The sequence below is a fragment of the Ahaetulla prasina genome, chromosome 18 (genome assembly GCF_028640845.1).
Source record: "Ahaetulla prasina isolate Xishuangbanna chromosome 18, ASM2864084v1, whole genome shotgun sequence".
Lineage (NCBI taxonomy): Eukaryota > Metazoa > Chordata > Lepidosauria > Squamata > Colubridae > Ahaetulla > Ahaetulla prasina.
This window is the reverse complement of record NC_080556.1, coordinates 10,389,793-10,413,596: the sequence shown is the minus strand read 5'-3', so window position 1 is coordinate 10,413,596 and position 23,804 is coordinate 10,389,793. Positions and strand designations below refer to the sequence as shown.

At 55.9% G+C, this 23,804-nt stretch overlaps 1 protein-coding gene across 1 annotated transcript in view; it reads right to left on the bottom strand.

Annotated features, from left to right (window-relative positions):
- Nucleotides 1-23,804, bottom strand: part of HSPG2 (heparan sulfate proteoglycan 2) — a 96,914-nt gene that overhangs the window by 58,727 nt on the left and 14,383 nt on the right. Inside the window, exons 2-22 of the mRNA XM_058161011.1 lie at nt 15,789-15,924; nt 15,580-15,663; nt 13,981-14,094; nt 11,323-11,432; nt 10,338-10,396; nt 9,208-9,368; nt 7,725-7,850; nt 7,507-7,632; nt 6,902-7,162; nt 6,686-6,805; nt 6,318-6,449; nt 5,929-6,073; nt 5,694-5,845; nt 5,428-5,574; nt 5,154-5,317; nt 4,627-4,806; nt 3,008-3,204; nt 2,128-2,275; nt 1,344-1,471; nt 735-821; nt 135-214 (exon numbers count right to left, since the gene is read on the bottom strand). Coding sequence (XP_058016994.1) covers nt 135-214; nt 735-821; nt 1,344-1,471; nt 2,128-2,275; nt 3,008-3,204; nt 4,627-4,806; nt 5,154-5,317; nt 5,428-5,574; nt 5,694-5,845; nt 5,929-6,073; nt 6,318-6,449; nt 6,686-6,805; nt 6,902-7,162; nt 7,507-7,632; nt 7,725-7,850; nt 9,208-9,368; nt 10,338-10,396; nt 11,323-11,432; nt 13,981-14,094; nt 15,580-15,663; nt 15,789-15,924 — 2,857 coding nt within the window. The remainder of the gene's footprint in view (nt 1-134; nt 215-734; nt 822-1,343; nt 1,472-2,127; nt 2,276-3,007; nt 3,205-4,626; nt 4,807-5,153; nt 5,318-5,427; nt 5,575-5,693; nt 5,846-5,928; nt 6,074-6,317; nt 6,450-6,685; nt 6,806-6,901; nt 7,163-7,506; nt 7,633-7,724; nt 7,851-9,207; nt 9,369-10,337; nt 10,397-11,322; nt 11,433-13,980; nt 14,095-15,579; nt 15,664-15,788; nt 15,925-23,804) is intronic.

Sequence of the window (23,804 nt, the reverse complement as noted above, 5' to 3'; positions counted from 1 at the left end):
AACACTTGGAATAAAAGAAGAAATTTCACAACGGCAAGACAAAGGCTTTCTTGACATCCTCTCCTCTCCCCGAGGACGTCCTGCTGGGCCTTCAGGGACTTTGAAATAGCCCCCTGAGATCCCAAGAAGGTTACCTGGAATATCGATGTCTCCTCCAATAGGCACGCACTTCCCGCCTGGTTGGATGGGGTTGCCTTTGTAGCCAGGAGCACACCTGGGAAGGGCAGGGATGGACACAGCCAGTTTAGAGGCAGGGGTGGGATTCTACCAGTTCAGACCGGTTCGGGCGAACCGGTTCCGATGATCAGCTGGGCCCGTCCGCCCGCCCCTGCGCTTTACTTACCTTTATCTTCGCAGCTGATTAGCGTGGCAGAGTGAATTGCCGCGCCTCAGCTGTTTTAATTCCCTAGCACTAACGCGAAAGGTGATTTTTCATTGAACTGTGCATGTGTGTACAGCATCTGCACAGCGCACATTCGGTGCGGACGTGCGCAAAGCACACGATCACCGAACCGGTTGTTAAACCGGAAGGATCCCACCACTGCTCAAAGGCCACCTGGCTCTCAAAAGGAAAGCCCTCCCTCAGATATGTCACCTAACCATAACCTCCCCCACCACCCCAAGCAGCTTAGCACAGAAGTGTGGGGCGGGGCAGGTTGAGGCAAGAGTGTGGGGCGGGGCAGGTTGAGGCACAGAAGTGTGGGGCGGGGCAGGTTGAGGCAAGAGCTTTTTACCTTTCGCAGCGGCGTCCTGTGTAGCCCGGGAAGCAGGCATCGCAGGTCGCTTGTCTGTCCGTATCCAAGAAGCAGGAGTTGGAAAACCTGCCAGAGGGAAAGTGTCATTAAGGCTGATTGCCAGGGAGCTCTGTCCTGCCTCCAGCGAGCCCCACTGGCGCAGCTCACTCAAGGAGTAGAAGTTGCACCAGTGTGCAAAGTGTGTATGTGGGGGGAAGAAGGAACCTGACCTCTCAGCCCCTGGAAATTTAGTTTTCTTTCCTGGAGCGGGGTGAGGCCGACGACATTCCATAGCAATAGCACTTCGACTTATATACCGCTTCATAGTGCTTCACAGACCTCAATAAGCGGTTTACAGAATCAGCCTCTTGCCCCCAACAATCTGGGTCCTTGTTTTACCGACTTCAGAAGGATGGAAGGCTGAGTTCACCTTGAGCCTGGTGAGATTCGAACTGCCAAACTGCAGGCAGCCGGCAGGCAGCGGAAGTAGCCTGCAGTACTGCACTCTAACCACTGCGCCACCGTGGCGCACTACAGAAAATCTGCGCAGAGATGTATGCTGAAGCCGCTCCAAGCACTCCCCGCTAGACAACCCCGCCCCTCACTCACCTGCGCGGCGCCTCGGTGTACGGGCAAGGGCAAGGCCGACAGGCTGCCGGGGTGGCCTGGGTGGCATCGCCAAAGAAGCCCAGCTTGCATTTGTCGCATCGTGGTCCTTCCGTGTTGTGCTGGCAGTTCTGAAGGAAGAGAGAGGAAGAGGGGCGGGAAAGGGATGTGAGAGGCTGGACTCTGCTCCGTTCCGAGAATCCTTTTGGATCTGGGACCTCCACAGAGTTTCACGCACTGGGGGTGCCCGGACTCAGTATAGATGCATTTGGGGAGTTTGTAGGCGAGGACAAGGGGGTGGAGGTGTCATGGCAGAGGAGTACAAGGACTTGGGGCGTGTGTCTGTATCCCAGCTTCGCAAATCTTATTTTTTTTTGCCCTGCCACCACTTAGCAATAGCATTTATATAGACTTGTATACCGCTTCACAGTGCTTTACAGCCCTCTCTAAGTAGTTTACAAAGTCAGCATCTTTCCCCCTGACAATCTTGGGTCCTCATTTGACCGACCTCGGAAGGATGGAAGGCTGAAGTCAACCTTGAGCCTGGTGAGAATTGAACTGCTGGCAGTCGGCAGAATTAGCTTGCAATCCTACATTCTAACCACTGCGCCACCACCACACTTGGAGGGCAGGCTTTGCAGCTTAAAAATTTCCCTGATCATTCTCCCAGGTGCCTTCTCAGACTTTCTCCAGTCGGCACCCTAAGTCTAAAGCTTGTTTTGGAGCACCCCCAAAACTTTAGGTCCCAACTCTGCCCCTTCCCAATTCCTGCTGCTGAGCCGCTCACCAGGCAGTAACCAGAGAAGGGGTCGCAGGAGGTGGAGTGGCCGTGGCAGCTGCAGCCGGAACAGATGCCCAGGTAGGGACCGCCGGACACTCTCTTGAAGTGAGGCTCGCACTGCTCGCAGGAAAGGCCAGAGTAGCCCACAGGGCACCTGCAAAAGGAAGGCTGAGTGGAGCTGACAGTAGCAGCTGCTGCAACTACCAGTTGCCCTTGCCAGCAGACAGCGGACAAGGCAGGTGAGGAGTTAGTAGCAAAACTTGTCCTTGTTCTGGCAATTTCAGAACGGTTCTGGGTGGAAGCACGATTGCACCGAAGAGGTCAAGGTGGGGGTTTCAGGGCACAGCCATTGCCCGGTAGGTCTACTCGGGGTAAGTGTTTTTCTCCAGCTCTGGAATGCAGATAACCACACAAAGAGGAGACGGCGATGTTTGTTGTGGGAATCGTAGACTAGGTCTACAAAATGGCTGCGCCGTGCAAATAATATTTTAGTACAAAAAAAATTTATGCTGCCTGATCAGAGTGGAAGCTGTGGGTCATGGGAAGGCAAAAGTTAGAGGAGTCCTAGAGTGGCCCTGTTTTTCCAGCCCTTGGAGGCTCCCTATGATGGACCACACACACACACACACACACACACACACACACACACACACACACACACACACACACACACACATTTCGTTAACCCTCTCTTCCCCGTTCAGACCCTCTGACCCACAACAACCTGGGCAATAAGCTAATTAAAAGTGTTATCTGACTCCAGAGCAGACTTGGTGATGGGGAATGTGTGGTCCAGTAGGCCCTCTTCCCCCCAAAACAGATTTTTGGTCCTAGAGATTCCCTAGAGGTAGCCCCACCCCAAACCCCCACCACTCCCGGCTGGCACCTGCACTCCTCCACGTGATGCGCCACACCCAGGCCGGTAACCTCCGTGGTGGTGGTGTCCATGACGACGTTGCTCAGTCCCACCGTGGCCATCCGATTATCGTACACCGTCTGGATCATGAGGGCCTCCAGGTTCTGCAAGGCGAGGAGCAGCTCCTCTCGGGTCACGGGCTCTCCAGATTCCTTCTGCCAGCTCCCCTGTAGGCACGAAACATGATCAGACAGCAGCAATCTCAACTGGAAGCAGACACGCGTGCGAATTCGCCCTCCCGTGGCCTGCAGCGTGGCTTATTTCTTTGAGCCGCAAGTGGGAGCCGACGTGGCCTACTGGTCAGGTCAGTTTCCGTTTCCAAGCAAGAGCTACTTCAGATCTTGGTCGTTACAAGGATCAAAAGGGACAGCTCTAAGTCAGCATCCCGAAACCCTGGAAGCACTTAAAATATTGGGAGTGTTACCGTATTTTTCGGAGTATAAGACGCACTCCCCCCCCCAATTTATTTATTTATTTATTTATTTATTATTTAAATTTTTATACCGCCCTTCTCCGAGGACTCAGGGCAGCGTACAGCATAAATAAAACATAAATATCGAAAGATTTTAAAATACAATATTCAATTAAAAATCTAATTCAATACGCTGCATGTTAAAATTGTTGAATAAAAAGTAATAAATAAATTAAAAACCCCTTAAAAAACCCCTCTAAAAACCCTCAATATTAAAATTAATCATTAGGCCAGCCCCGCTTGATGAAAAAGAGGCTGAAAATTTGGGTGCGTCTCTGAATGTAGCTTTTTCAAAGCTTTTTTTCAGCCCTAACAAAGCGCTAGCAGTCTTCCGGGTGCTTTGCCTGCTTTCTCCGACTCTCAGCTCTGTACACTGAGAGCATATGCACCAAGACAAATTCCTTGTGTGTCCAATCACACGTGGCCAATAAAAAATTCTATTCTATTCTATTCTATTCTATTCTATTCTATTCTATTCTATTCTATTCTATTCTATTCTATTCTTAGAGTTCTTGATGAACGTATCTTTTCTTTTATGTACACTAAGAGCCTATGAACCAAGACAAATTCCTTGTGTGTCCAATCACACTTGACCATTAAAAAATTCTATTCTATTCTATTCTATTCTATTCTATTCTATTCTATTCTATTCTATTCTATTCTATTCTTAGAGTTCTTGATGAACGTATCTTTTCTTTTATGTACACTGAGAGCATATGCACCAAGACAAATTCCTTGTGTGTCCAATCATACTTGGCCAATAAAAAATTCTATTCTATTCTATTCTATTCTATTCTATTCTATTCTATTCTATTCTATTCTATTCTATTCTATTCTATTCTATTCTATTCTAAGAGTTCTTGATGAACGTATCTTTTCTTTTATGTACACTGGGAGCCTATGAACCAAGACAAATTCCGTGTGTGTCCAACCACACTTGGCCAATAAAAAATTCTATTCTATTCTATTCTATTCTGAAAAATATGTATGGTATGTGCCATTTGACAGGGAGGTGTCTTTACGGGGTCCATCTCGGAAGACCCTCCCAGCAAGAGACAAACGTTTTCCTCCCACTCCTCCATCCCCCCTCCCCTTCCTTGGTTCCCCTGGCACTCACCTCTGTGAAATGGACCTGGCGTCGGTTGGTCACAAAGGGCTCGGGAGGCGCCTGCAGCCGGTAAAGCAGCTTCTGCCCGTTGCCCACAAGGACCACGTCCGGCTTCCGGACGGGCTCTGACTGTCCTCGACCCAGGTGGTAGCGCACCGTGTACTGGAGGGAGCCTCCGTAGGAATCCACCTGCGGAGAAAGTGGGGAAAGCTGGTTGCTAGGGGGTAAGCGGCAGAGGTGGTATTCACTTATTGGTTCACAAACATGAGCGCGCGCATGCTACCGGTTCACAAATGTGAGCACCTTGGCGCATGCGCGGGGCCTTCCACGCATGTGCAGAGCATCAAAAACGTGGATAAATGGGACGTGATTACGGCCAGGCAGGTGGGTGGAATCTCCCACAGCTGCCGCTACCAGTTCGCCCAAACTGGATAGAACCGGCTGAATACCACCACTGGTAAGCGAATATTCAAGAATGCCCAGACTCAGAAGATGGGTGGGCATCTGGGAAGAGTGCCATCTGCTGTGACCCTTGCCTTGTTCCCCAGGAACTGTTTGGGGAGGGTCCAAAAGGAGTCATGCCCCAGGAAGCGCCGAGAGAGGTCGACCAGCTGGAACTCTTCCGAGCTGCGGTCGATGTGCATCTGCGTCGAGGCGAGGGGAGGCGTGCCGGGCTGATCGAGTGTAGTCACATTCACCCCTGTGGGAATAAAGAGAAATGCAACAAGCCGAGGAGGTGGGGAGGTGGGGAACTAGGGAGGGCCACCCTGTCCTGTCCTTGGGCGGAAGAGACTGCCCCAACTGGCTCACCTTTGAAATTGTTGTGTTCGTCGAATCGGAGGTGGATTTGTTGACGGTACCGTCCGGTGTTGCGACACGATTTGGCAACCCCGAAGCAGAAACAGGGCAAGCACTGACCAGTCCCTTCAACGTGGAAGTGCCTCTCGGGGCACAGTCCTAGACGGTGAAGGGATGGGAGGCTCAGAGAAGCTGGGGAAGGCCTCTTCATCCTGAGCCAATCCCAGCGAGAACAGAGGAGGCGCAAATTCTCCAGCTCCACTCCTCCTGCAGCTCACCTTGACCAGGCGTGAGGCTCAACACTCCATCCGGGATGCCGAAAACCATTCCCCGGGCATTGATGGCCTCGCAGGTGTAAGCCCCTTGGTCCGCCTCCTTGACATCTTGGATGACTAGCGTCCCCCGGCCGTTCTCGCTGGTGAAGCTCACTCTGTAGGCACAGGAGGAACTGAGCATCCTGAAGTTTTCAGGGAGAGACGGGGAGCGGTCGGGGCTCGACTAGGGCTGGCCTACCTGCGGCTGGTGGGGATATGGCCCCAGTTGAGCCTCCAGGAGATGAGAGGGGTCGGCACGCCCACGGCCACACAGGTGAAGCGAACGGTGTCCCCTGGGGCGGCCTGGATAAACTCCTCTGGGGGAGTGATGACCTGTGGAGGGACTGGGGGGTGGGGTGGAGAAGTGGCAAGGATGGTGAGTTGGGCTGAATGGAACGTGAATCCAGGGCAGGGGAATACGGAGGGGTGACCTAAAGCGTCTATTTCCAGAGGCAGCCCATTTGGGAGAGAAGGCTGCTCTTTTGGGGCTTCCTAGGGGAGGAACCCCAGGAAGCCAATCCCCCTTGCACTCCCCTCGGTCTCTATCCCTCCATCCCCGCCTGGCCCTGCATGCATCCTTCCACTCACTGCAGCCGATCTCGTCTGAGCGGTCCTGGCAGTCGGCCTCATCGTCGCACTGGTAGCTGGCTGGGATGCAGGTGTGGCTGGAGAGGCAGACAAATTGGTCGGGGCCACAGGTGTCTCCGGGGCCCTTGGTGGCTGCAGAGAGGAAGGAAGGAGTGGGAGGATCTGCATCAGGAGTCTTTACCAGCTGCCCCTCTTGAATGGCTTCAGGGGTCCTTAATTCAGGGCCGATTCTTTCCCAAACCAAAACCCAAGTTTGTGATTTCCTAGTTTGGAGCATTCGCCTCGCTTTCGCCCCCGTGAACCCAAGATTTGCAGAAGGGGTCTCCCCACCACCGCCACAACCCGCCCGCCGAGCTCTCGATCCTCACGGCAGTCCAGCTCATCAGAGCCGTCGGCGCAGTCATTGTCCCCGTCGCAGCGCCAGAGCGTGAGGGCGCAGTGCCCGTTCCGGCATCGGAACTCATTGGGTTCGCAGGGCGAGGGAGTGCCTTGGAGGGGCGACAAAACGAGAGTTACCGTTGCGGTTCTCTCTCTCTTTCCCGCATCTACACACACGCAGCATACTCGCGTCCCCCGGGACTCACCGCACTTCTGTTCGTCGCTGCCATCTGGGCAGTCCCGCTCGCCATCGCAAAGGTAATCTCGGCGGATGCATTGCCCGTTGGAACACGTGGCCTCGTCTTTCCGGCAAGGGCGCAATCCGGGGGCCAGTTGAGGCTTGGAGACGCCTACCCGAGGAGGCACGGTGACCGGTGACCGGCGGGTGGTGATGGGGGAGGTGGTGGTAGGGATCCGGGCAGTGCTGGGCCGTGGGGAGGAGGCGGGCTCCAAAGGTCTCTCGAGTTCTGCCCGAGCAGAGAAGAAGAGCGATGGGTCAAGAGGAGGAGTGGCAGCGGACGAGCCTTTCCCTCGCCTGTGCTCGGGTGCAGAAGGAAGCCCAAAGTAGGCAGAGCGGAAGGCATGACGCGGCTCGATTCACACAGCCGCTTGGCTTTGCAAACCGCAACCGTCACATTCATACCACGCCTGGATCTCAAATCTGACTACCTCCGTGTTGATTGAAAGCAGCCGCATCCACAGACAAATCTCACCCGCCATCCCTCACAGGGGAGGCTCAGTTAAGGCAGAATGACAGGGAATTCTCAGGAACACATGTGGAGATTGTCACCCCACACCCACACCCACTCACCGCAGCCATCCTCGTCAGAAGTGTCTCCGCAGTCGGGGTTTCCGTCACAGCGCAACACTCGGGGCACACATTCACCACTGTCACAGGCAAACTCCTGCTGGCCGCACTCGGGAGGCTCAGGCTCATCTGTGGGGCGGAGAGAAGCACAGCTGAGAAACACACCTTTGCGGTGAAGGGGACCAAGAGTCCAAAGCTGCCCCACGGCCCCGAATGCTCACCGCAGTCCAGCTCGTCCGACATGTCGCGGCAATCCGGCCGCCTGTCGCAGAAGAATTCACGGGCGATGCACTCCCCGTTCAGGCAAGAGAATTCCTCCGCTGTGCAGGGCCGGATCTCTGGGGAGACTGGAGGAGAGTTTGGGGTTAGGAGGTGGTGGGACCTGGCCGGGGGACAGGGAGAAGGAAAGACCCAAAGGCCAAGAATGCCTTTCTTGCCTCTTTGGGAAACTCCCTGTCTTCAAATCAAAGCCTTTCCTCCCCCACTGAACAAAATGCAGCGATGTGGACAGGACTCCCACATCTGAAACCCCAACAATCAGGTTTTGGGTTCGAGCTTGTCTTGGGCATCTGCACCCTGCCACGACCCTTGGAATGCAAACAAACGGAGAAGCAGATTTTCCGATTTTAAAACTCTGCTGCCTTCCCGCAGTGGGAATGCACCTTTCAAACAAGATCCCACGTGCCACTCCTGGTACATTGTGATTGCACCCAAGACCTCCAGCTAAAGCTCTCCCCCCCCCACTCCCCACTCCCACCAGGTTGCCAACCCCTCGTCTTGCTCATCAGGGGCAGCGCCCACAAGCCTCACAGCGCACAGCAAGAGTCTAGAAGCAACAGGCAAGCTCAGCAAGATGCACTTTTCAGGTTGCTTCCTGCTTCCTGGTTTTCGCTCAGCAACACACAACGACACGACAGCAAGAGAAGGAACCGGGGCAGTGGTGTGTTGAGGGTGGCGGGTGGTGGTGGAGGAAAGGCAGGCAGTGCCTACTGGACTCCTGGGATGTGCTAGAGCTACATAGCTATGCACCGCTGCCCGTCTGATGGAGCCCCTGCTTGGAAACTCCATCCAGAGGGGCCGAGGATTGGTAAGCGCTCACATCAAAGGCCAAGATCTACATGCTACACACTCACATCCACAAGGAGCACAAGGAGAGGCGTGCAAGGAGGCCTGCAAATGCCCTGGGCAGGGAGGGAAGGAGGGAGGGAGGGAGGGAGAGCTGGCTCGGTGTGCAGGAGGAAGGGAGTGAGTGGACTCCCAGTTCCAGACAGAATCTGGGCAGAGAAGGATAAAAGACTGGCCTCCTCCTCCTCCTCTTCCTCCCCCTCGTCCTCCACTATCTATGGGGCCCAAGCGCCCTGCAGCTGCTGAAACCGGAGCCCCCCTCAGGGAACGAGTGTCTTCCCTGCTAAGACTCGCTTCCGGCCAAGATGCCAGGGAGGCCAAGGGCATACAGAGAGAAAAGGGGGAACCGCTGTCTCCGGGCAGCCGAATCAGTGGGCTGCACACAGGCCCCGATGCACTTCTCCGGCCCCTGACTCACCTGGCGGCGCCTCGAAGATGGGGGGAGGCGGGGTTTGGGCTGGAAGCAAACTCAGAGTTAGCGGCACGGCGGGGACATTCCCTCCCAATCTCCCACCGCCACAGCCCGGTCTACTTTCGTCCCCCCCCCCTCTGGCTAGAGTCAGCGGGCGGCTTCTTCACCTGCTCCCAGGCGCCGGAACTGGAAACCCCGCCGGGAGGTGCGGTACGAGGCGATGGACCCGCTGCCCACCACGGAGAAAAGCACCTCGCGGATCTGCTCATCGTCCGTGTTCCCCTCGGATCCGACGTCCAGCTCCACAAAGCTGTAGCCATCGATCTCCCTGCGTGGGGCAGGACATAAAACAGCGGGTCGCCTTAAAATTTTCACAGGTCGCCCCAAAACTACTCCCACCACTCTTTATTACTGATTCAGGCCTGCCCGACCGCCACTTCCTTTCTTCACAACCTCCCTCTCTACCCTCTACTACTTTCCCCTCCTTCATCTCCTTCACTTTACTACTTCCTCTCCTCCGTCTCCACTCCTCCCTTCTTCCACCCTATCTAACCTTCTTATTCCCCTCCTCCTTCTCTACTCTTTCCTACCTACTTTCTTCCCTCCTTCTACTCCTCTCTCCTTTTCTTTCTGAAATGGCAGTCGGGCAGCCCCAATATCATTTTAAATTTTAATTTCATATCTTCAAACATTACTGTACATTAATAACCAATCCATGGGAGAAGAAAGGAGTAGGGAGGAAGGAGGAGAGGAGGTAGATAAGAGAAGGGGAGGATGGTCGTGGAAAGTAGAAGAAGGTAGAGAAGGGAAGAGAGTAGGAAGGGGGTGGTGACCGGGCAGGTCCGATTAATTGTATATGACTGTACATTAAATATGTTATTGGATATGAATGTTAAAATAAAACTTTTTATAAATAATAATAATAATCAATCCATGTATCATTTTCCCCCCCTTGCCCCCCCCCCCAGACTTCCCAGAGCAAATACCGGGTATTATGACCAACAATCACAAGCTAAAGTATACAAAATACACATAACCTCCCACCTTTAAAATTTTAAAACTTTAGATCCCCTCACAATAAAAATAAAGAGATAGGAAAGAATAATAAAAAGAAAAAAAAGAAAAGAAGCAATACCAACTTCACATATTACTTCTTCTTACAGTCCATTTTTAAAATTAATCCATCTTCTACTACTCCCACCACTCTTGTTGCTTTGACAAGCGTGAACCTTCTGCTTGGGTTTTCTGTAGAGGATGCGGGTTCGAACTCTGCCCCCGAAGCACCCCGGATACTCACTTGATAAACACCACGCTGACCGACTGCTCACCGGGGATCTTGAGGTATTCAGATTCCAGCTTAAGAGAGGAGGGGGGGAAAAAACCAAACCCGTTCACAGAGATTTTTGGGGCAGCGCTCTAACCCACCCCCCAGTCATCTTCCGGACCGCGGTTCAATCTGAGGATCTCTTAGGAAGAGGAAGATGGGATCTTTCCCCGTGATCCGTGGGGATTTCACCGTCAGGAAAGCCAGCTCTGAGTAAATTTTAAATCCAATGCATTTTCAGAATCCCAGGCTCCAATAAATCTCCTTTGAAGAGGGGGCTCCGAATTGCCTGCGGGAATCTGAGCCAGGCCCCTCCTCTCTCAGCCTGGCCTGGCCTACCTCACAAGGTTGCTGTGAGGATAAAAGGCAGCAGGGAGGGAAGGAAGAGCCAGGCCTGTTCAGGGGTGGGCTTCAAAAATTTTAGCGAGGGGTTTTCTGCCCAGTTGCTGGGTGGCCGTGGCCATGGTGGCTGTGGCTTAGTTGGCCTCCTGCACCATGGGAGGGGGGAGTTTTTGCCCTCCCCGGCCTCTGGAGGCTTTCCTCGAGCCTCAGGGATGGTGAAAATAGCCTACCCAGGCTCCGGAGGCCCTCCGGAAGCCGGAATTGGGCCCGTTCCTGGCCTTCCCAAACTTCCCGTAGGCCCGTTTCTCGCTCTCCCTGAGCCTTCGCGCACACCCTGCTCTTACCTGCATTCAAAATGAGCCGCGTAAGGACTCCTGGGAGGGGTGGGGTGGGCGGGGCCAGTGAGTAACGAGATTTGGGGGTTCTCCGAACTGCACAGAATCTTAGCTAGAGGTTCTCCCGAACCCCTGTGAACCCCCAGCAGCCCCCACCCCTGGGCCTGCTACCTTCTGCTGCTGATGGATTGAGGAGATCAGGGGCGACTTTTACCGAGGAGCTCAGGGCATCTGCTCCAGAGAGGGAGTTAAGGAAAGATGCGGGGTGGGGGGGCCCTCACCGTATCCACAACCGCTTCGGACACCTCCTGGAAGGGCTCTGAGTTGACATCTTCCAGGCGAGGGCTGTACTCGATGGAATGGGTGAAGTTCACCAGGGCCCGGAAGTAGACTGCGGAGAATAATGGCCGGGTGAGGAAGACCTGGCCACCCTCTGCAGGGGTGCCAAGTGTGCCCGCTCACACATGCGCACTCCGCTTTGCTAGGAAGGGACGAAACCGTGCTGAGCAAGCCCTTCACACAACTCTCTTTGCTAACTTCTTGCCTGCGTGGCCGGAGCCCGAAGGACGTCCTGCCCTGAAGCCCGTGGTGCCGAGCAGATGTTTGGGTGGGATTAACGGGGGTCTGGTCCCTCCGGCCCCCGAGGAGAAAGTCTGGAGGACAGCCAGCGTCATGGGGCGCCTGTCCCTCAGACCCTTTCCTCCTCTGAGGCAGCTGCGGGGGCAGGCGAGCCAGGAACAGAAGGGGCCGAGGTCTTACACCCCCGGCTTTCACAAGGGCAGCCTGCCGAGAGGTCCAGCCAGCAACTGATCCCAGGCCCAGCTGGACGGCCAGTGGCCAAGGCCGAACTCAGCTGCAGAGATGGAGTGGGAGAAGGCCCAGAGGCCGGCCTGCATCAGGTGCTGGCGGCCACAGCCTTGGACCGGGACAGCAACCCCAGCCGCCCGACTTCCACCAGTGCTTCCCATTACAAAGAATCTGTGGGTCGCCTCTGGTCATGCCCTGATCTCGCCTCCTTTTCGAGAGGGAGAGGAAAGAGGCCAGCTACGGAAGTAGGAGACTGGTGGGGACAGGCAGGGAGGTGCAGAAGGACAACCTGGCCGGCTGCAGAGGCCACCTCCGTGCCCAGATCCAGGACAGGAAGGAGGGCATTGTGGAGAGATGGGCCCAGCCTCCCACAGCCTGGCCAGCGGCCGCTCCCGGTTCATGCCGGGTGAAAAAATACCAGAGAGAGGGCCCAGGCAAACTTCCCACCCACACATTCTTAGATTCCAGGGTGCCCACCCTTCTCCAGAGCTGCTCGTAGCATGGGGGGGGGCTGTTGTTCATCCCTCACTCATAATGGTCCCATTCAGAGCTCGGCTGCCTACGGTGCCCCTGTGACTTGGCCCAGCCTGCTCCTCGCGGGCCCCACCCGCCTGCAGAGTCACCCTGAAAGAATGCTGCCTTGCCCCTGCATTTGAAGGCATAGGGGAGGGGGGGAGAAAGGGGGGGGGGGGCTTTGCAGCTTCCTGCAAAGGGGCAAGCTGTCCCACAGCGCCATTGGGGAATGTGCCAGGCGTGCCCCGAGCCCTGCCTCTTTTCTTCCACACCACCTCTCTGCAACCTGCAACTCGGCTTTTCGGAGGAAGGAAACGCTTCCCCTGTCCGCCTGGTGTCACGGTGTCACAGCCTAGTGCGCGAGGCTGAGACCGGGAGGAAAGGCTGGGTCAATCTCTCTTTGGGGGCTCGGGGAGAAAAGAGGGGCCACCCTGACTCAGAGAGGGCTGCGGGGCTTCTCCCCCCCACCAGGGTGCATTTCGGGGGGGGATGGATGGAGGGGGGGTGCGTTAGCACATCTGGACTGCCAGATGTGAAAGGAAGGGAGTGAGATGGAAGTCTGAGCCACCAACCCAGGCCACAGCAGCGTTGCAAAAGAACCGAGTGAGTCAGAGGGAAAGACTGAGTCTGGGGGAGAGGGCACAGCCCCCAGGTCCAGAAGTGGGGAGGGGAAGCCAGGAAGGCTGGCCTGCTTTCTTTGCGGGGCCGTGGCCCTCCCTCCCTCCCTCCCTCCTTCCCCACACCGGTCCTTCTGCAGGGGGGCACAAAGCAGCGCTGGAGTTTTGCCTCCTTTTAAGGCGGCGCGCGGGGAGCTGCCTTGCAGCTGCGAAGAAAGAGAACAATGCGGAAAAGGGCTCCGGGGCTGAGTCAGCTTCCCCTGGACATGTTCAGAGGCCCTGGACTTTGCAGGGAAGCTGGGAGGGTGGGGGGAGGGGAGAGCAGAGAACACCAGGAGACTGGGGGTGGAGGGGAGGTGGGAGTATTTCGCCCTGAGATATGGGGACCTCAAAGCTCACGGACTCCCCCCAGAAAAGTCACTTCGGGACTGGCCCAGTTGGCAGAGTCCTTCCTGGCTTGCAGAGGTTCAGCCTCAACGGCCCAACCAGGCCAGCTGTTCAAATCCCAGCTGATCACATGCAAAGCTAAACCAAGGCGAAAAAGTGGTTTTGACCCCTGGGCCGGCCAGCCGCCAAGGAGCTCTGGCTACTAGCTCTGCCTAGGGTGTGTGTGTGGGAGAGCAGGACAGGGTCGGCCCTGGACTTTCCTGGCTGCTTGGCCAATGGGTGTGTATGTCACAGTAACAAGAGTTGGAAGGGACCTTGGAGGTCATCTAGTCCAAAACCTTTGCTCATGCAGGAGACCTGGGATTTCAACCGCCGAACTGCCGACCTTTCTGATCGACAAGCTCAGTGTCCTAGCCACTGAGCCACCTAGTCAGGCTAGGGGTGTGTGTGTGTGTGTGTGTTAAAGGGTGTGTGTGTGTGACCCGTCTCTCCCAGCGAGGCCCGACACCCATCCCATCCAGGGCGCAAGAGGTCCCACTGCTCTTCCGGCCTGGAATTGATTTCTTTGTCCTCCTGAGCCCGGGATCCTATAGCCCGAGTGGACCGGCCACTTACTGAGCGGAGACTCATCGTCCGGCTCGGGGACAGCCAGGTTGGCAGGCGCAGGGGGCCCCGCAGGAGAAGGAAGAGGAGAAGGAGGAGGAAGAAGAGGAGGAGGAGACGAGAGGTCTGCAGAGAAGAGAAAAGAAGGGGAAAGGCGAAAGGAAGAAACATCTGGAAACGTCCAGCTGAAGTTGCGAGGCCAGAAGCAGAGGACAAAACGCGGATTCAGCCGCTCCAGGCCCACCTCGCAGGGTGTGTGTGTGTGAACCCCACTCTTCCTTCTCCCTCATGGCCCTGACTAGCCAACCCCATTGCAGGACCTCTCCTGAAGGCTTCTCATGGAGATCCACACCACGCCCAAGAAAGCCCAGAGCAGAAGGACTTCGTCCTCCTTCCCCCCCCTCTCACCTCACGGAAACTCCCTGGCTTTTCCCAGGAAGCCGAAAACCGCAAGGCCGTCGGATAGCAGCCACCGATGGATGTGTGGGAGAATGGCTAGACTGAGGTTGGGGGAAGAGAGGCACGTCCCCAGATCGGGAATGAGCACACTCAACACTCTTGCACTCTTCACACACCCACATCGGCGAGAGGCCTGGCCTGTCGAAGCCAAGCTGCCTCTGACGAACCGCTGCGCCAGCTGTCCCAGCAAAAAAACCAAGAGAGCCGAGGGAGGCAGCAGGCTTCTGCTTTCTGGACCGCTTGTTCAAAATAAGTGAGCCCAGAGGCGGCCAGCAACGGGGGTGGAGAAGGAAGAAACAAACAAACATACAAACGCACACACACACACCCCACACATCTGTCGGGCTCGCAGAGGAAAGAGCAGCAGCGAATGAAAACCAGGCAGGGGAGGGGGTTGAGGGCAGCAGAAAGAGCCGAGTTCAAGAGAGGACAAGGGCGTCCGAAAAGAGCCACTTTCTGAGCTCCACCGGCGGAGCGGATATTGCACGGGGCAGGCAGGCGATAGAAGCCTGACCCCCATCCAGCAAAACCTTCTAGCTGCTGGCTCTGGACGCAGCAAGGGGAGCTGTCGTCCGAGCCTCTTCGGAGGGAGGCCCCCCTGCGCTGGGGACCCTGCGTGGAGGGCTGAAAGCAAACGTGGCCTCTTTGGTATTTTCCCCCGCAGCGGGAAGGCCTCAACAAGTGAGAAAGCATCTTTTCCTCCCTCGCCAGAAAGCCGTTCCTGGCGGGAGGAGGAAGGGAAGCCATCTGCTAGAACGCTCTCAAGAACAATCAGGAATGGGCCCCAGGGACCCTTCCAGACAGACCGGCCTGCAGCCCTTCCCACCCACGCCCCCCGGATGATCGGCTCCCTGCGCTGCCAGAGAGTCTTGCACGTGGACTGGCTTTGGCCTCGGCTCCTGAGAAGCCCTGGAAAACCAGCTGTTCCCAGCATCCTCTGCAGCTCTGCAGCTCGCCAACCTGGATGCCAAAAAATTCGGAGCGGAGCGCAAGGGGCCTTATCCAGAACCAGACCCTTTGCCAACGAATGGAGGTCCGGAGGTACATGGGAGAACCACAGGGGTGCCCCTCCTGTCTCACTAGCCACCCTCCCCTTTGTAACGAGATCTCGGACAGCTCCCCAATCCAACCGCAAACCCGGCACGCACTCACCTGTAGAGAGGAGAGACTCGCTGGAGCTGGCCGGGGGCTCGACCGAGATGGTCCCGCTGCCGTTTTCTCCGCTGCCATACTCATCTGCAACAACCAGAAGGTCAGTGGGCAGCAGGAGGGCCAAAGGGGTGGTGGTGCCTGAAGCGGCTCAGACAGTCTACGAAGACCCTGGGGGACCTCCCTCCTGGCTCATCCTCTTCCAGGCTCACCTCCAGAGGGGCCACCAGCCATGAGATCCTCATCGTCAAAAGTGCTATCATAACTCTTCCGGAACCAGTGCGTAATCTCCGATTCTGTGTCCTCCGGGAACGAGGCCTCGTCCAGTCGGCTGGAGGCCTGAGCCACCTGCAAAAGTAAGGAAGAGGGTTGGAGGGGGGCTATCTTGCAGCCTCGGCTCACCTCCTGCCCCCATCGCAACCAGGCAGCTCCAGCCTCCTCCTGCCTCCCGATGCCCAAATCCTGCTTGCAAGATGCTGAGCAGAGGACAAAGCTCCCTTCCCTCCCCTCTCCCCTTCCGGGCTGGTTTAGGGGGTTGCGGCCGCAGGTGCCATGCAGGGAAAACACCTCCCTGCCTAGAGAAACAGCACCAAGGGGATTATGGCCACTTCACCATCTTGGCAAAAGCCCAAACTGGCAGACTTCAAAGGGAGCTTGTTCCGAAGGGCGCAAGAGGCCCATCGAGAGCAGAAGACGAGGGTCCTCAAAGCGCTTTGGGGCGGAAGGGCGGATGCCGTGATTCCTTGGGGCTGGGACCTCGAGAGCTCTCGGGAGGGAGTCGGGGGTGAAGGAATGCCACACGAAGCAGCCAGCCCACCCATCCTTCATCGCCGCACCAAGAGAGAGGCAGGGTGGGAAGCAGATGGCACGGATTCTCAGCCAACCCGGAAAACCTGAAGACTATGCTCGGAACGGAATTTCCCACCGCCCCAGGGCAGGCAGGAGCAAAGATCGGCCTTGGAGAAGGGATGCCCGCCGCCACGCATGGCATGGCTACCGAACAGCAGACCAGGGCTCTCCTGCTTGCAGACCTGCAATTCAGATTAGCACCTTTGCAAATGCGGGAAAGGTTATTTCTAGCGGTGGGTTTTACATTTCGTGGCTTATCGATTCGGTGTGCACGCGCACCCTCCGCACATTTTTTTTCCCCTTTGAATTTATATCCCGCCCTTCTCCGAAGACTCAGGGCGGCTTACACTGTGTCAAGAAATAGTCTTCATCCATTTGTAAATTATATGCAAAGTCAACTTTTATTGCCCCCAACAATCTGGGTCCTCGTTTTACCTACCTTATAAAGGATGGAAGGCTGAGTCAACCTTGGGCCTGGTGGGACTTGAACTTGCAGTAATTGCAAGCAGCTGTGTTAATAACAGACGGCATTAGTCTGTTGAGTCACCAGAGGCCATGCGCTTTGCTCTCTTGGCATCTTCCGCACATGCGCCCGGCCTCCAAACCGTGCCTAAATAGGACGGCATAGAGCACGGGGGCCACTGACAATCTCCGCTAGAGGTTCACCCAAACTGGTACGAACCGGCCAAATACCACCTCTGGTTATTCCCCCCCACCCTTGCCATAATGGCAAAAAAAAAGAGGCTGAATTTGTCAAAACCCCAGGTTCCCTGTTGTTCGGTAAGCGACCATGTAGTCCTATGCACTGAGTGGGAGGAGGGGGTGTCCTCTGTTTTCCTGGGATGGGCTCTGTCTGGGAAGGACAGATGCCAGCCTTGGCACTGGCAGCCGGGTCAAATCCATCTCCCGGGTGTCGTGCACAGTTCACAACGAGAGAACGATGCAGGAAGGAGAGGGGCTCAGGTTGAGCGTTCAATTCCAGGGGCCGGAGAGGTTTCCCGTTCACCAGCCTCGGCAGGAAAGCTCTCTTCGACCTGGCCTCTCCCCTCCTGCCTTGCAGCCGCTACCAGCCATGCCCCAAGGTTGCCACTCAAGGGGAAGCCGCAGGGCATCCCTGAAGCAAGAACGGGGGAACGTGCAGCAAGCCCCAAATTCTTGCACAGAAAGGGGCTTGTGCTGGCAACCGTGGCTCCAGGTTTGAAGGAAGGCCAAGGGGGTTAAGGACCCCCTCCTGCCCTAAAGCACTCCTTAGGAATTCAAGGGCAGACTTCCCCTAGTGATGGAGGTTCTGCCTTTTACAGCAACCCTGGCCTGCCATTTCTAAAATCAATGCTGAAGTGTTAAAACCGACACATTTTAGAAGATGCCCTTTTTTTTTTAATTTGCATTTATATCCCACCCTTCTCCGAAGACTCAGGGCGGCTTACACTGTGTCAAGCAATAGTCTTCATCCATTTGTATATTATATACAAAGTCAACTTATTGCCCCCCAACAGTCTGGGTCCTCATTTTACCTACCTTATAAAGGATGGAAGGCTGAGTCAACCTTGGGCCTGGTGGGACTTGAACTTGCAGTAATTGCAAGCAGCTGCTGTTAATAACAGACTGCATTAGTCTGTTGAGCCACCAGAGGCCCCTTCACCAGAAGTTCCTGAGCCTGGAAGGATGTGCCAAATGACAAGGTCTGGGGAAGGGAGGAAGGCTCTCCCTGAATACCTGGGCAGAAGGCGCAGACACACAAACACACACACACACCGGCCGCACATAGAGGAGCCCAATCCCACCTGGTCTGTCTGCCTGGGTTTTTCTCCCCTCGTGGGGCAGAGATGGTTCTGGGCTGCCAGGCAGGGCCCAGAGATAAAGCAAGGTTTGAGAGGCTGGGTAGACCCCTGCCCGCCAGAAGATTGGCACACTGAACTTCCCGGCTGGGACTGGGAGGATCCCATTCAGCCAGTGTGGAATTCAAGTAATTTAACAACCGGTTCTCTGCCCTAATGATTTCTTCCAACAACCAGTTTGCCAAACTGCTCAGAAAGTTAACAACCGGTTCTCCCGAAGTGGCGCGAACTGGCTGAATCCCACCACTGCCTTCGGCCCCCTGAACTTTTCTGCCTGCTGGTTTAGGGCAGGGGTCTGCAACCTTAAAACACTCAAAAGAGCCATTTGGACCCGTTTCCCACAGAAAAGAAAACACCGGGAGCCGCAAAATCTCTTCCCGCGCCTGACTATTTCTTGAGCGTCCGCAAAACTGAGCATATGTAGTTCTGTTTTCTTCTGAAACTTTTCTTTTCTTGGATTTATCCATGGTTGGCCTACCGGGGGTTGAAAAGCTCAATAAATTGCGTGCTGGCAGGTGTCACACATTGGCGGTTGTGACGCATATTTTGAGTGACAGGGAGCCGCAGCAGAGGGATGAAAGAGCCACATGCGGCTCCAGAGCCACATGCGGCTCCAGAGCCACATGCGGCTCCAGAGCCACATGCGGCTCCAGAGCCACATGCGGCTCCAGAGCCACATGCGGCTCCAGAGCCGCAGGTTGCTGACCTCTGGTTTAGGGTAAGGAAGCGGACAGTCATGATCCAGAGTTAGGGGAGGTTTTAAGAGCTACCTGAATCCTCCATCTTCACCAGCCCCTCTCCTCAAGGACAAAGCAGACAGTCCCACCGCCTGGGCAGTGGGCTGCCCAGGGCTACAGATCGGGGACAGGAATTCGTCAAAGCAGCATTTTCCTATGCAAACACGGCCGGCCACATTACTGCAGGCTGGCCGGGCCGGGGACAAAGGACTGAGCTGCCGGCATAAAAAGGGGATTTAACTGGACGGCCGGCCCTTTGTGAAAGGAAGAGGGGAAGTAGGAGCTGGGGAACCGTTGGGGGCCTGGGAAGGCAGGCAGGGCACCGTGCCAACCCGCCGGCATCTGTCTTGGGACTCTGCCTCGTCCAGGTGCTTGTAAGCTGGACAGCCAGTGGCCTTGGTCCGGCCACGAGAGCTGGCATAGGCATTGCCCGCTGGATGGGGGGCACAGGTGGAAGAAGATGGCCGCAGGAAGGGAGGTCCATCTCCTCGGGGAAGGCAAAAGAAATCCATGCCCAAGAGGGTGCCCAGCGCTGCCCAAAAGCTCTTGGGATGCAGAGGGGGCTCCTGTCATCTCAGAAATCGCTCCATTACCACACAGTGACACCCGCGCACACACACATAAAGACCCAAGCATGCAAAATTCTTCGTGGAAAGGAAGGGGGCCTAATGCCCGGGAACCCAGGAGCCATTTTGGGGTGGGTGGGGGCTGAGCCCTCCTATTTGGACTTCAGTCTCTCCCGAGCGGAACCGAGGAAGAGCCAGCCTCAAATACTGCGGACGTTCAGTGCTGACCGCTCTCAATTTGAGAGCAGGAGAGATGGACTGTACAGGCCTTCAACTCTCACCTCCCCCCCACAACCCAGGGAGGGGTTTCTGTGCCCCTCTCAAGCCAGAGGGTGACTTTTAAGGTATCTCGGGTGCGCTCTTTCCCTCCCTGGGGGAATGAAGTAATTCTGCCCCCCCTTGCCCCCCCTCCAAATGGACACATCTAAGGGCCCTTCCTCCGTTGCAAAGAGCTTTCCACTTTTCAGCTAGCTGCCTGCTTCCAGCCCGTCACCCCCAAAATCAAGGGAAAATAAACTAGAGCAGTGTAGGTGAACCTTTTCACAGCTGCTTGCAATTACTGCAGGTTCAAGTCCCACCAGGCCCAAGGTTGACTCAGCCTTCCATCCTTTATAAGGTGGGTAAAATGAGGACCCAGATTGTTGGGGGCAATAAAAGTTGACTTTGTATATAATATAAAATTGGATGAAGAATATTGCTTAACACAGTGTAAGCCGCCCTGAGTCTTCGGAGAAGGGCGGGATATAAATTCAAATTAAACAAACAAACAAACAAACAAAACCGAACGCCAAAATGGGAGTTAACGCTTGTGTGCTGGAAACTGGAAGAGCAGCCGCCCGGCGCCCATGCTGGGAAGATGATCTCCCGGTTTCCAGCACGCACATGTGCACCGATCATCTGGTCTTCCAGTTTCATGTGGGTGCAAAGACTAACTGGCCAGTGGGCATGCGTGCACCAGAAACCGGGAGATCATCTTCCCGGCACGCGCATGCGCGCCGGCCGGCTCCTTTTCTGGTTTCCGGCGCTCCCGTGCATGTGAAGACCAGCTGGCCGGCGCACTGGGACCCGGAAGAGCAACGGGTGACGCCTCGCGTGCCTGGAGAGACGGCTCTGCGTGCCACTTCTGGGAGACGTGCCATAGGTTCGCCATCGCGGAACAAGAGAGGCGGGTCAGCCACCAATACCCACTAAGCAGCAGCAGCAACAGTAACCAAATCCCATCCTACCCTCCCTCCCCACCATTCAGGGATGCAGTGAGAAGCCCAGTTCGCTCGTAATCCCAGCTGGCTGCAGAGACAGACACTGGAGCCCGTTCTGGGATTGTTTACAACCCCCCTTTTGGATCCCCAGCCAGGCCTGGCCGGAAAGAAAACACCCCTCCTCCCTCTCTTCTCCCTTCCCGACCCATTGCACCTGTCGCCAGAGCCAGGGGCTGGAATGAAAACAGGGGCTATTAAAGCCTTCAGTCGTGCAATGAGACCGAACAGGGCAGGAGAAAAATAGACCCCTAGATCACTATAGGGAGGCCGGGAGGGGGAAATTGGGGAGGGTGAGGGGGGGGTTAAAAGGGAGAGCCGATCTTCCTTCTCTTTGTGCAGCCCCAGAGGTGCCCGCCTGCCCCCTGGGGAAGGAGAGCCGAGCTGCCAATCAAGCCCTCCGCCACTCGCGCCAAGAAAGCTGGCACAGGCATTGGCAAAGCCAGCCGGGCACAGTCATCCAGAGGACAAGGGGTCACAGGTGCCCGCCTTGTCTGGCGCTGGATCCCGGCTGGGCAGACACAGCCCCCCCCAAAGGGGGGGAGGGGAAAGAAACTCGTTCTTAAGGTGGGGTTTATCCAAGGCACCCCCTGTTCTTGACTTGTTGCCCAATATGCTAAAACCAGGGGTGAAATCCAGCAGGTTCTGGAGAACCTGTAGCGGAAATTTTGAGTAGTTGGGAGAACCGGCCAATACTAGCTCTGGCTAGCCCCCGAGTGGGGTAGGAATGGAGATTTCGCAGTATCCTTCCCCTGGAGTGGGGTGGGAATGGAGATTTCGCAATATCCTTCCCCTGGAGTGGGGTGGGAATGGAGATTTCGCAGTATCCTTCCCCTGGAGTAGGGTGGGAATGGAGATTTTACAGTATCCTTCCCCTGGAGTGGGGTGGGAATGGAGATTTCGCAGTATCCTTCCCCTGGAGTGGGGTGGGAACGGAGATTTCGCAGTATCCTTCCCCTGGAGTGGGGAGGGAATGGAGATTTTACAGTATCCTTCCCCTGGAGTGGGGTGGGAATGGAGATTTTGCAGTATCCTTCCCCTGGAGTGGGGTGGGAATGGAGATTCCGCAGTATCCTTCCCCCACCAGCCCACCAAGCCACACCCACGAAGGTACACCTTGCCTACCAAGCCATGCCCACAGAACCGGTAATAAAATTTTTTGGATTTCCCCACTGGCTAAAACCAACCCGAGATGCCACCTCCTCAAGACGAGCGAATGAAGGATGTTGGCCGATCTTGCACAGGTTGTGCGAATGTGGCCCACTTGCGTTCAGCTGACCCGGAGGTTTGGGGGAAGCGTGGCACGATGGATTGGTGCCCGGGGTGGTGGTGGTTGCTCTGGGAGATTGCCACGGGGAGGGGGAGGGCAGGGATACTTCTTTCCTGCCCTCCAAGCTCTCTCCCTACCAGCTCCTCCCCGCCCATCCTGCCTAGCGCCCCAGCGCAGCGTTCAGGATGCCCACCCCGTCACCCTGCTCTCTGCGGCCATCACCCCAGGCGGCTTCCTGAGTCTGGCTGGAAATTCCTGCCCTGTGAGAAAACCCCCTCTCGTGAAAAGAGGAACGGCCCCTTTTGGCACCGGGTACAAAGGGAGGAGCGGTGAAAGACAGCTGCCGGCGGGGCAGAACCAGCAGCTAGCGGGGCAGGGAAGCAGGTACGCCACTTCTCCCACCGGGCAACGCCTGCCGCGGCTGGCAGGGGAACATCTTGGCACAGGGATGAGCGTGCACACACACACACACAGCTCTGCCTTGCACTTCTTCTTCTTCTGCCTCCGCCCTGCAGCCCAGGCGAGATGGGAGCCGATTTGCTGGCTGCTGAAGTCCCCCGAGCTGGGTCAGAGCCCCAAATCGGATGGCAATGATTGGAACTGGGACCCTGGAACTCAGGGGAACAGGGCACCCTCGGATTAAAGCCCTTGGCGGTAGGGTGTGTGTGTGTGTCAGGGGTTGTTGCCCTGACCTGCGATTTCCCCTGGACGAGGACGGCTAAGCAAGCAAAGGACATCTTTTTATGTGGAGAAGCCTATCTCTCCCAAAATTGGAAGTCCAAATGTTTCCGCAGCTCGTTTAACGCCCCTTTCCCCCTACGCTTAGGAAAACGACAACAACAATGACCAGCTCTTCCCGCAACATCGGCACACTATTTAAAGCCCCGGTGGCCTTGCCCGGTTTCCTGAAATTGTCCTGCGCGGGGAGAAACCTTGTGCAAACATGTCCAGCCGCCTGAAAGCTCCCACTTCCTTCCTCTTCCCCCCCCAGCCCCACAAGTCTCCCCCCAGTCTTCCGTTCCTGCTCCCAAATGTGTCCCAGAGGAGAATGCCCAGCGCTTTGGCTGTGGGAAAGTCCAAAGGCTTCTCGGGTGACCCATTGCAGGGATGGCCCTTTGGGGAAGTGGGGGGGTAGGGAGTGTGAGCAGGGCCTTTTTGGAGGTGGCTCCTACAAGATGCCTTTAAAACGAGCAAGGGAGAGCAGCCACGTCCCGTTCGGGGATCCGTTGGGACCAAGAAGCCATTTCTACACATAAGGCAATGGACATACCTAATCCTCCTATTTTCTCCACAACAATAACCCTGTTGGGTGGGCCGAGAGAGAGGGACTGGCCCAAAGTCACCCAGCTGGTTCTCATGTTTAAGATGGGACTAGAACTTCCAGTCTCCTGGTAATTAGTCCAAAGTCACCCAACTGGCTCTCACACCTAAGATGGGACTAGAATTTCCAGTCTCCTGGTGATTGGCCCAAAGTCACCCAGCTGGTTCTCATGTTTAAGATGGGACTAGAACTTCTCCTGGTGATTGGCCCAAAGTCACCTAGCAGGCTCTCATGGCTACAATGGGACTATAACTTCCAGTCTCCTGGTGATTGGCCCAAAGTCACCCAGTCAGCTTTCCTACATAAGGCGGGACTAGAACTCCCAGTCTCCTGTTGATTGGCCCAAAGTCACCCAGCTGGCTCTCATATTTAAGACGGGACTATAACTTCC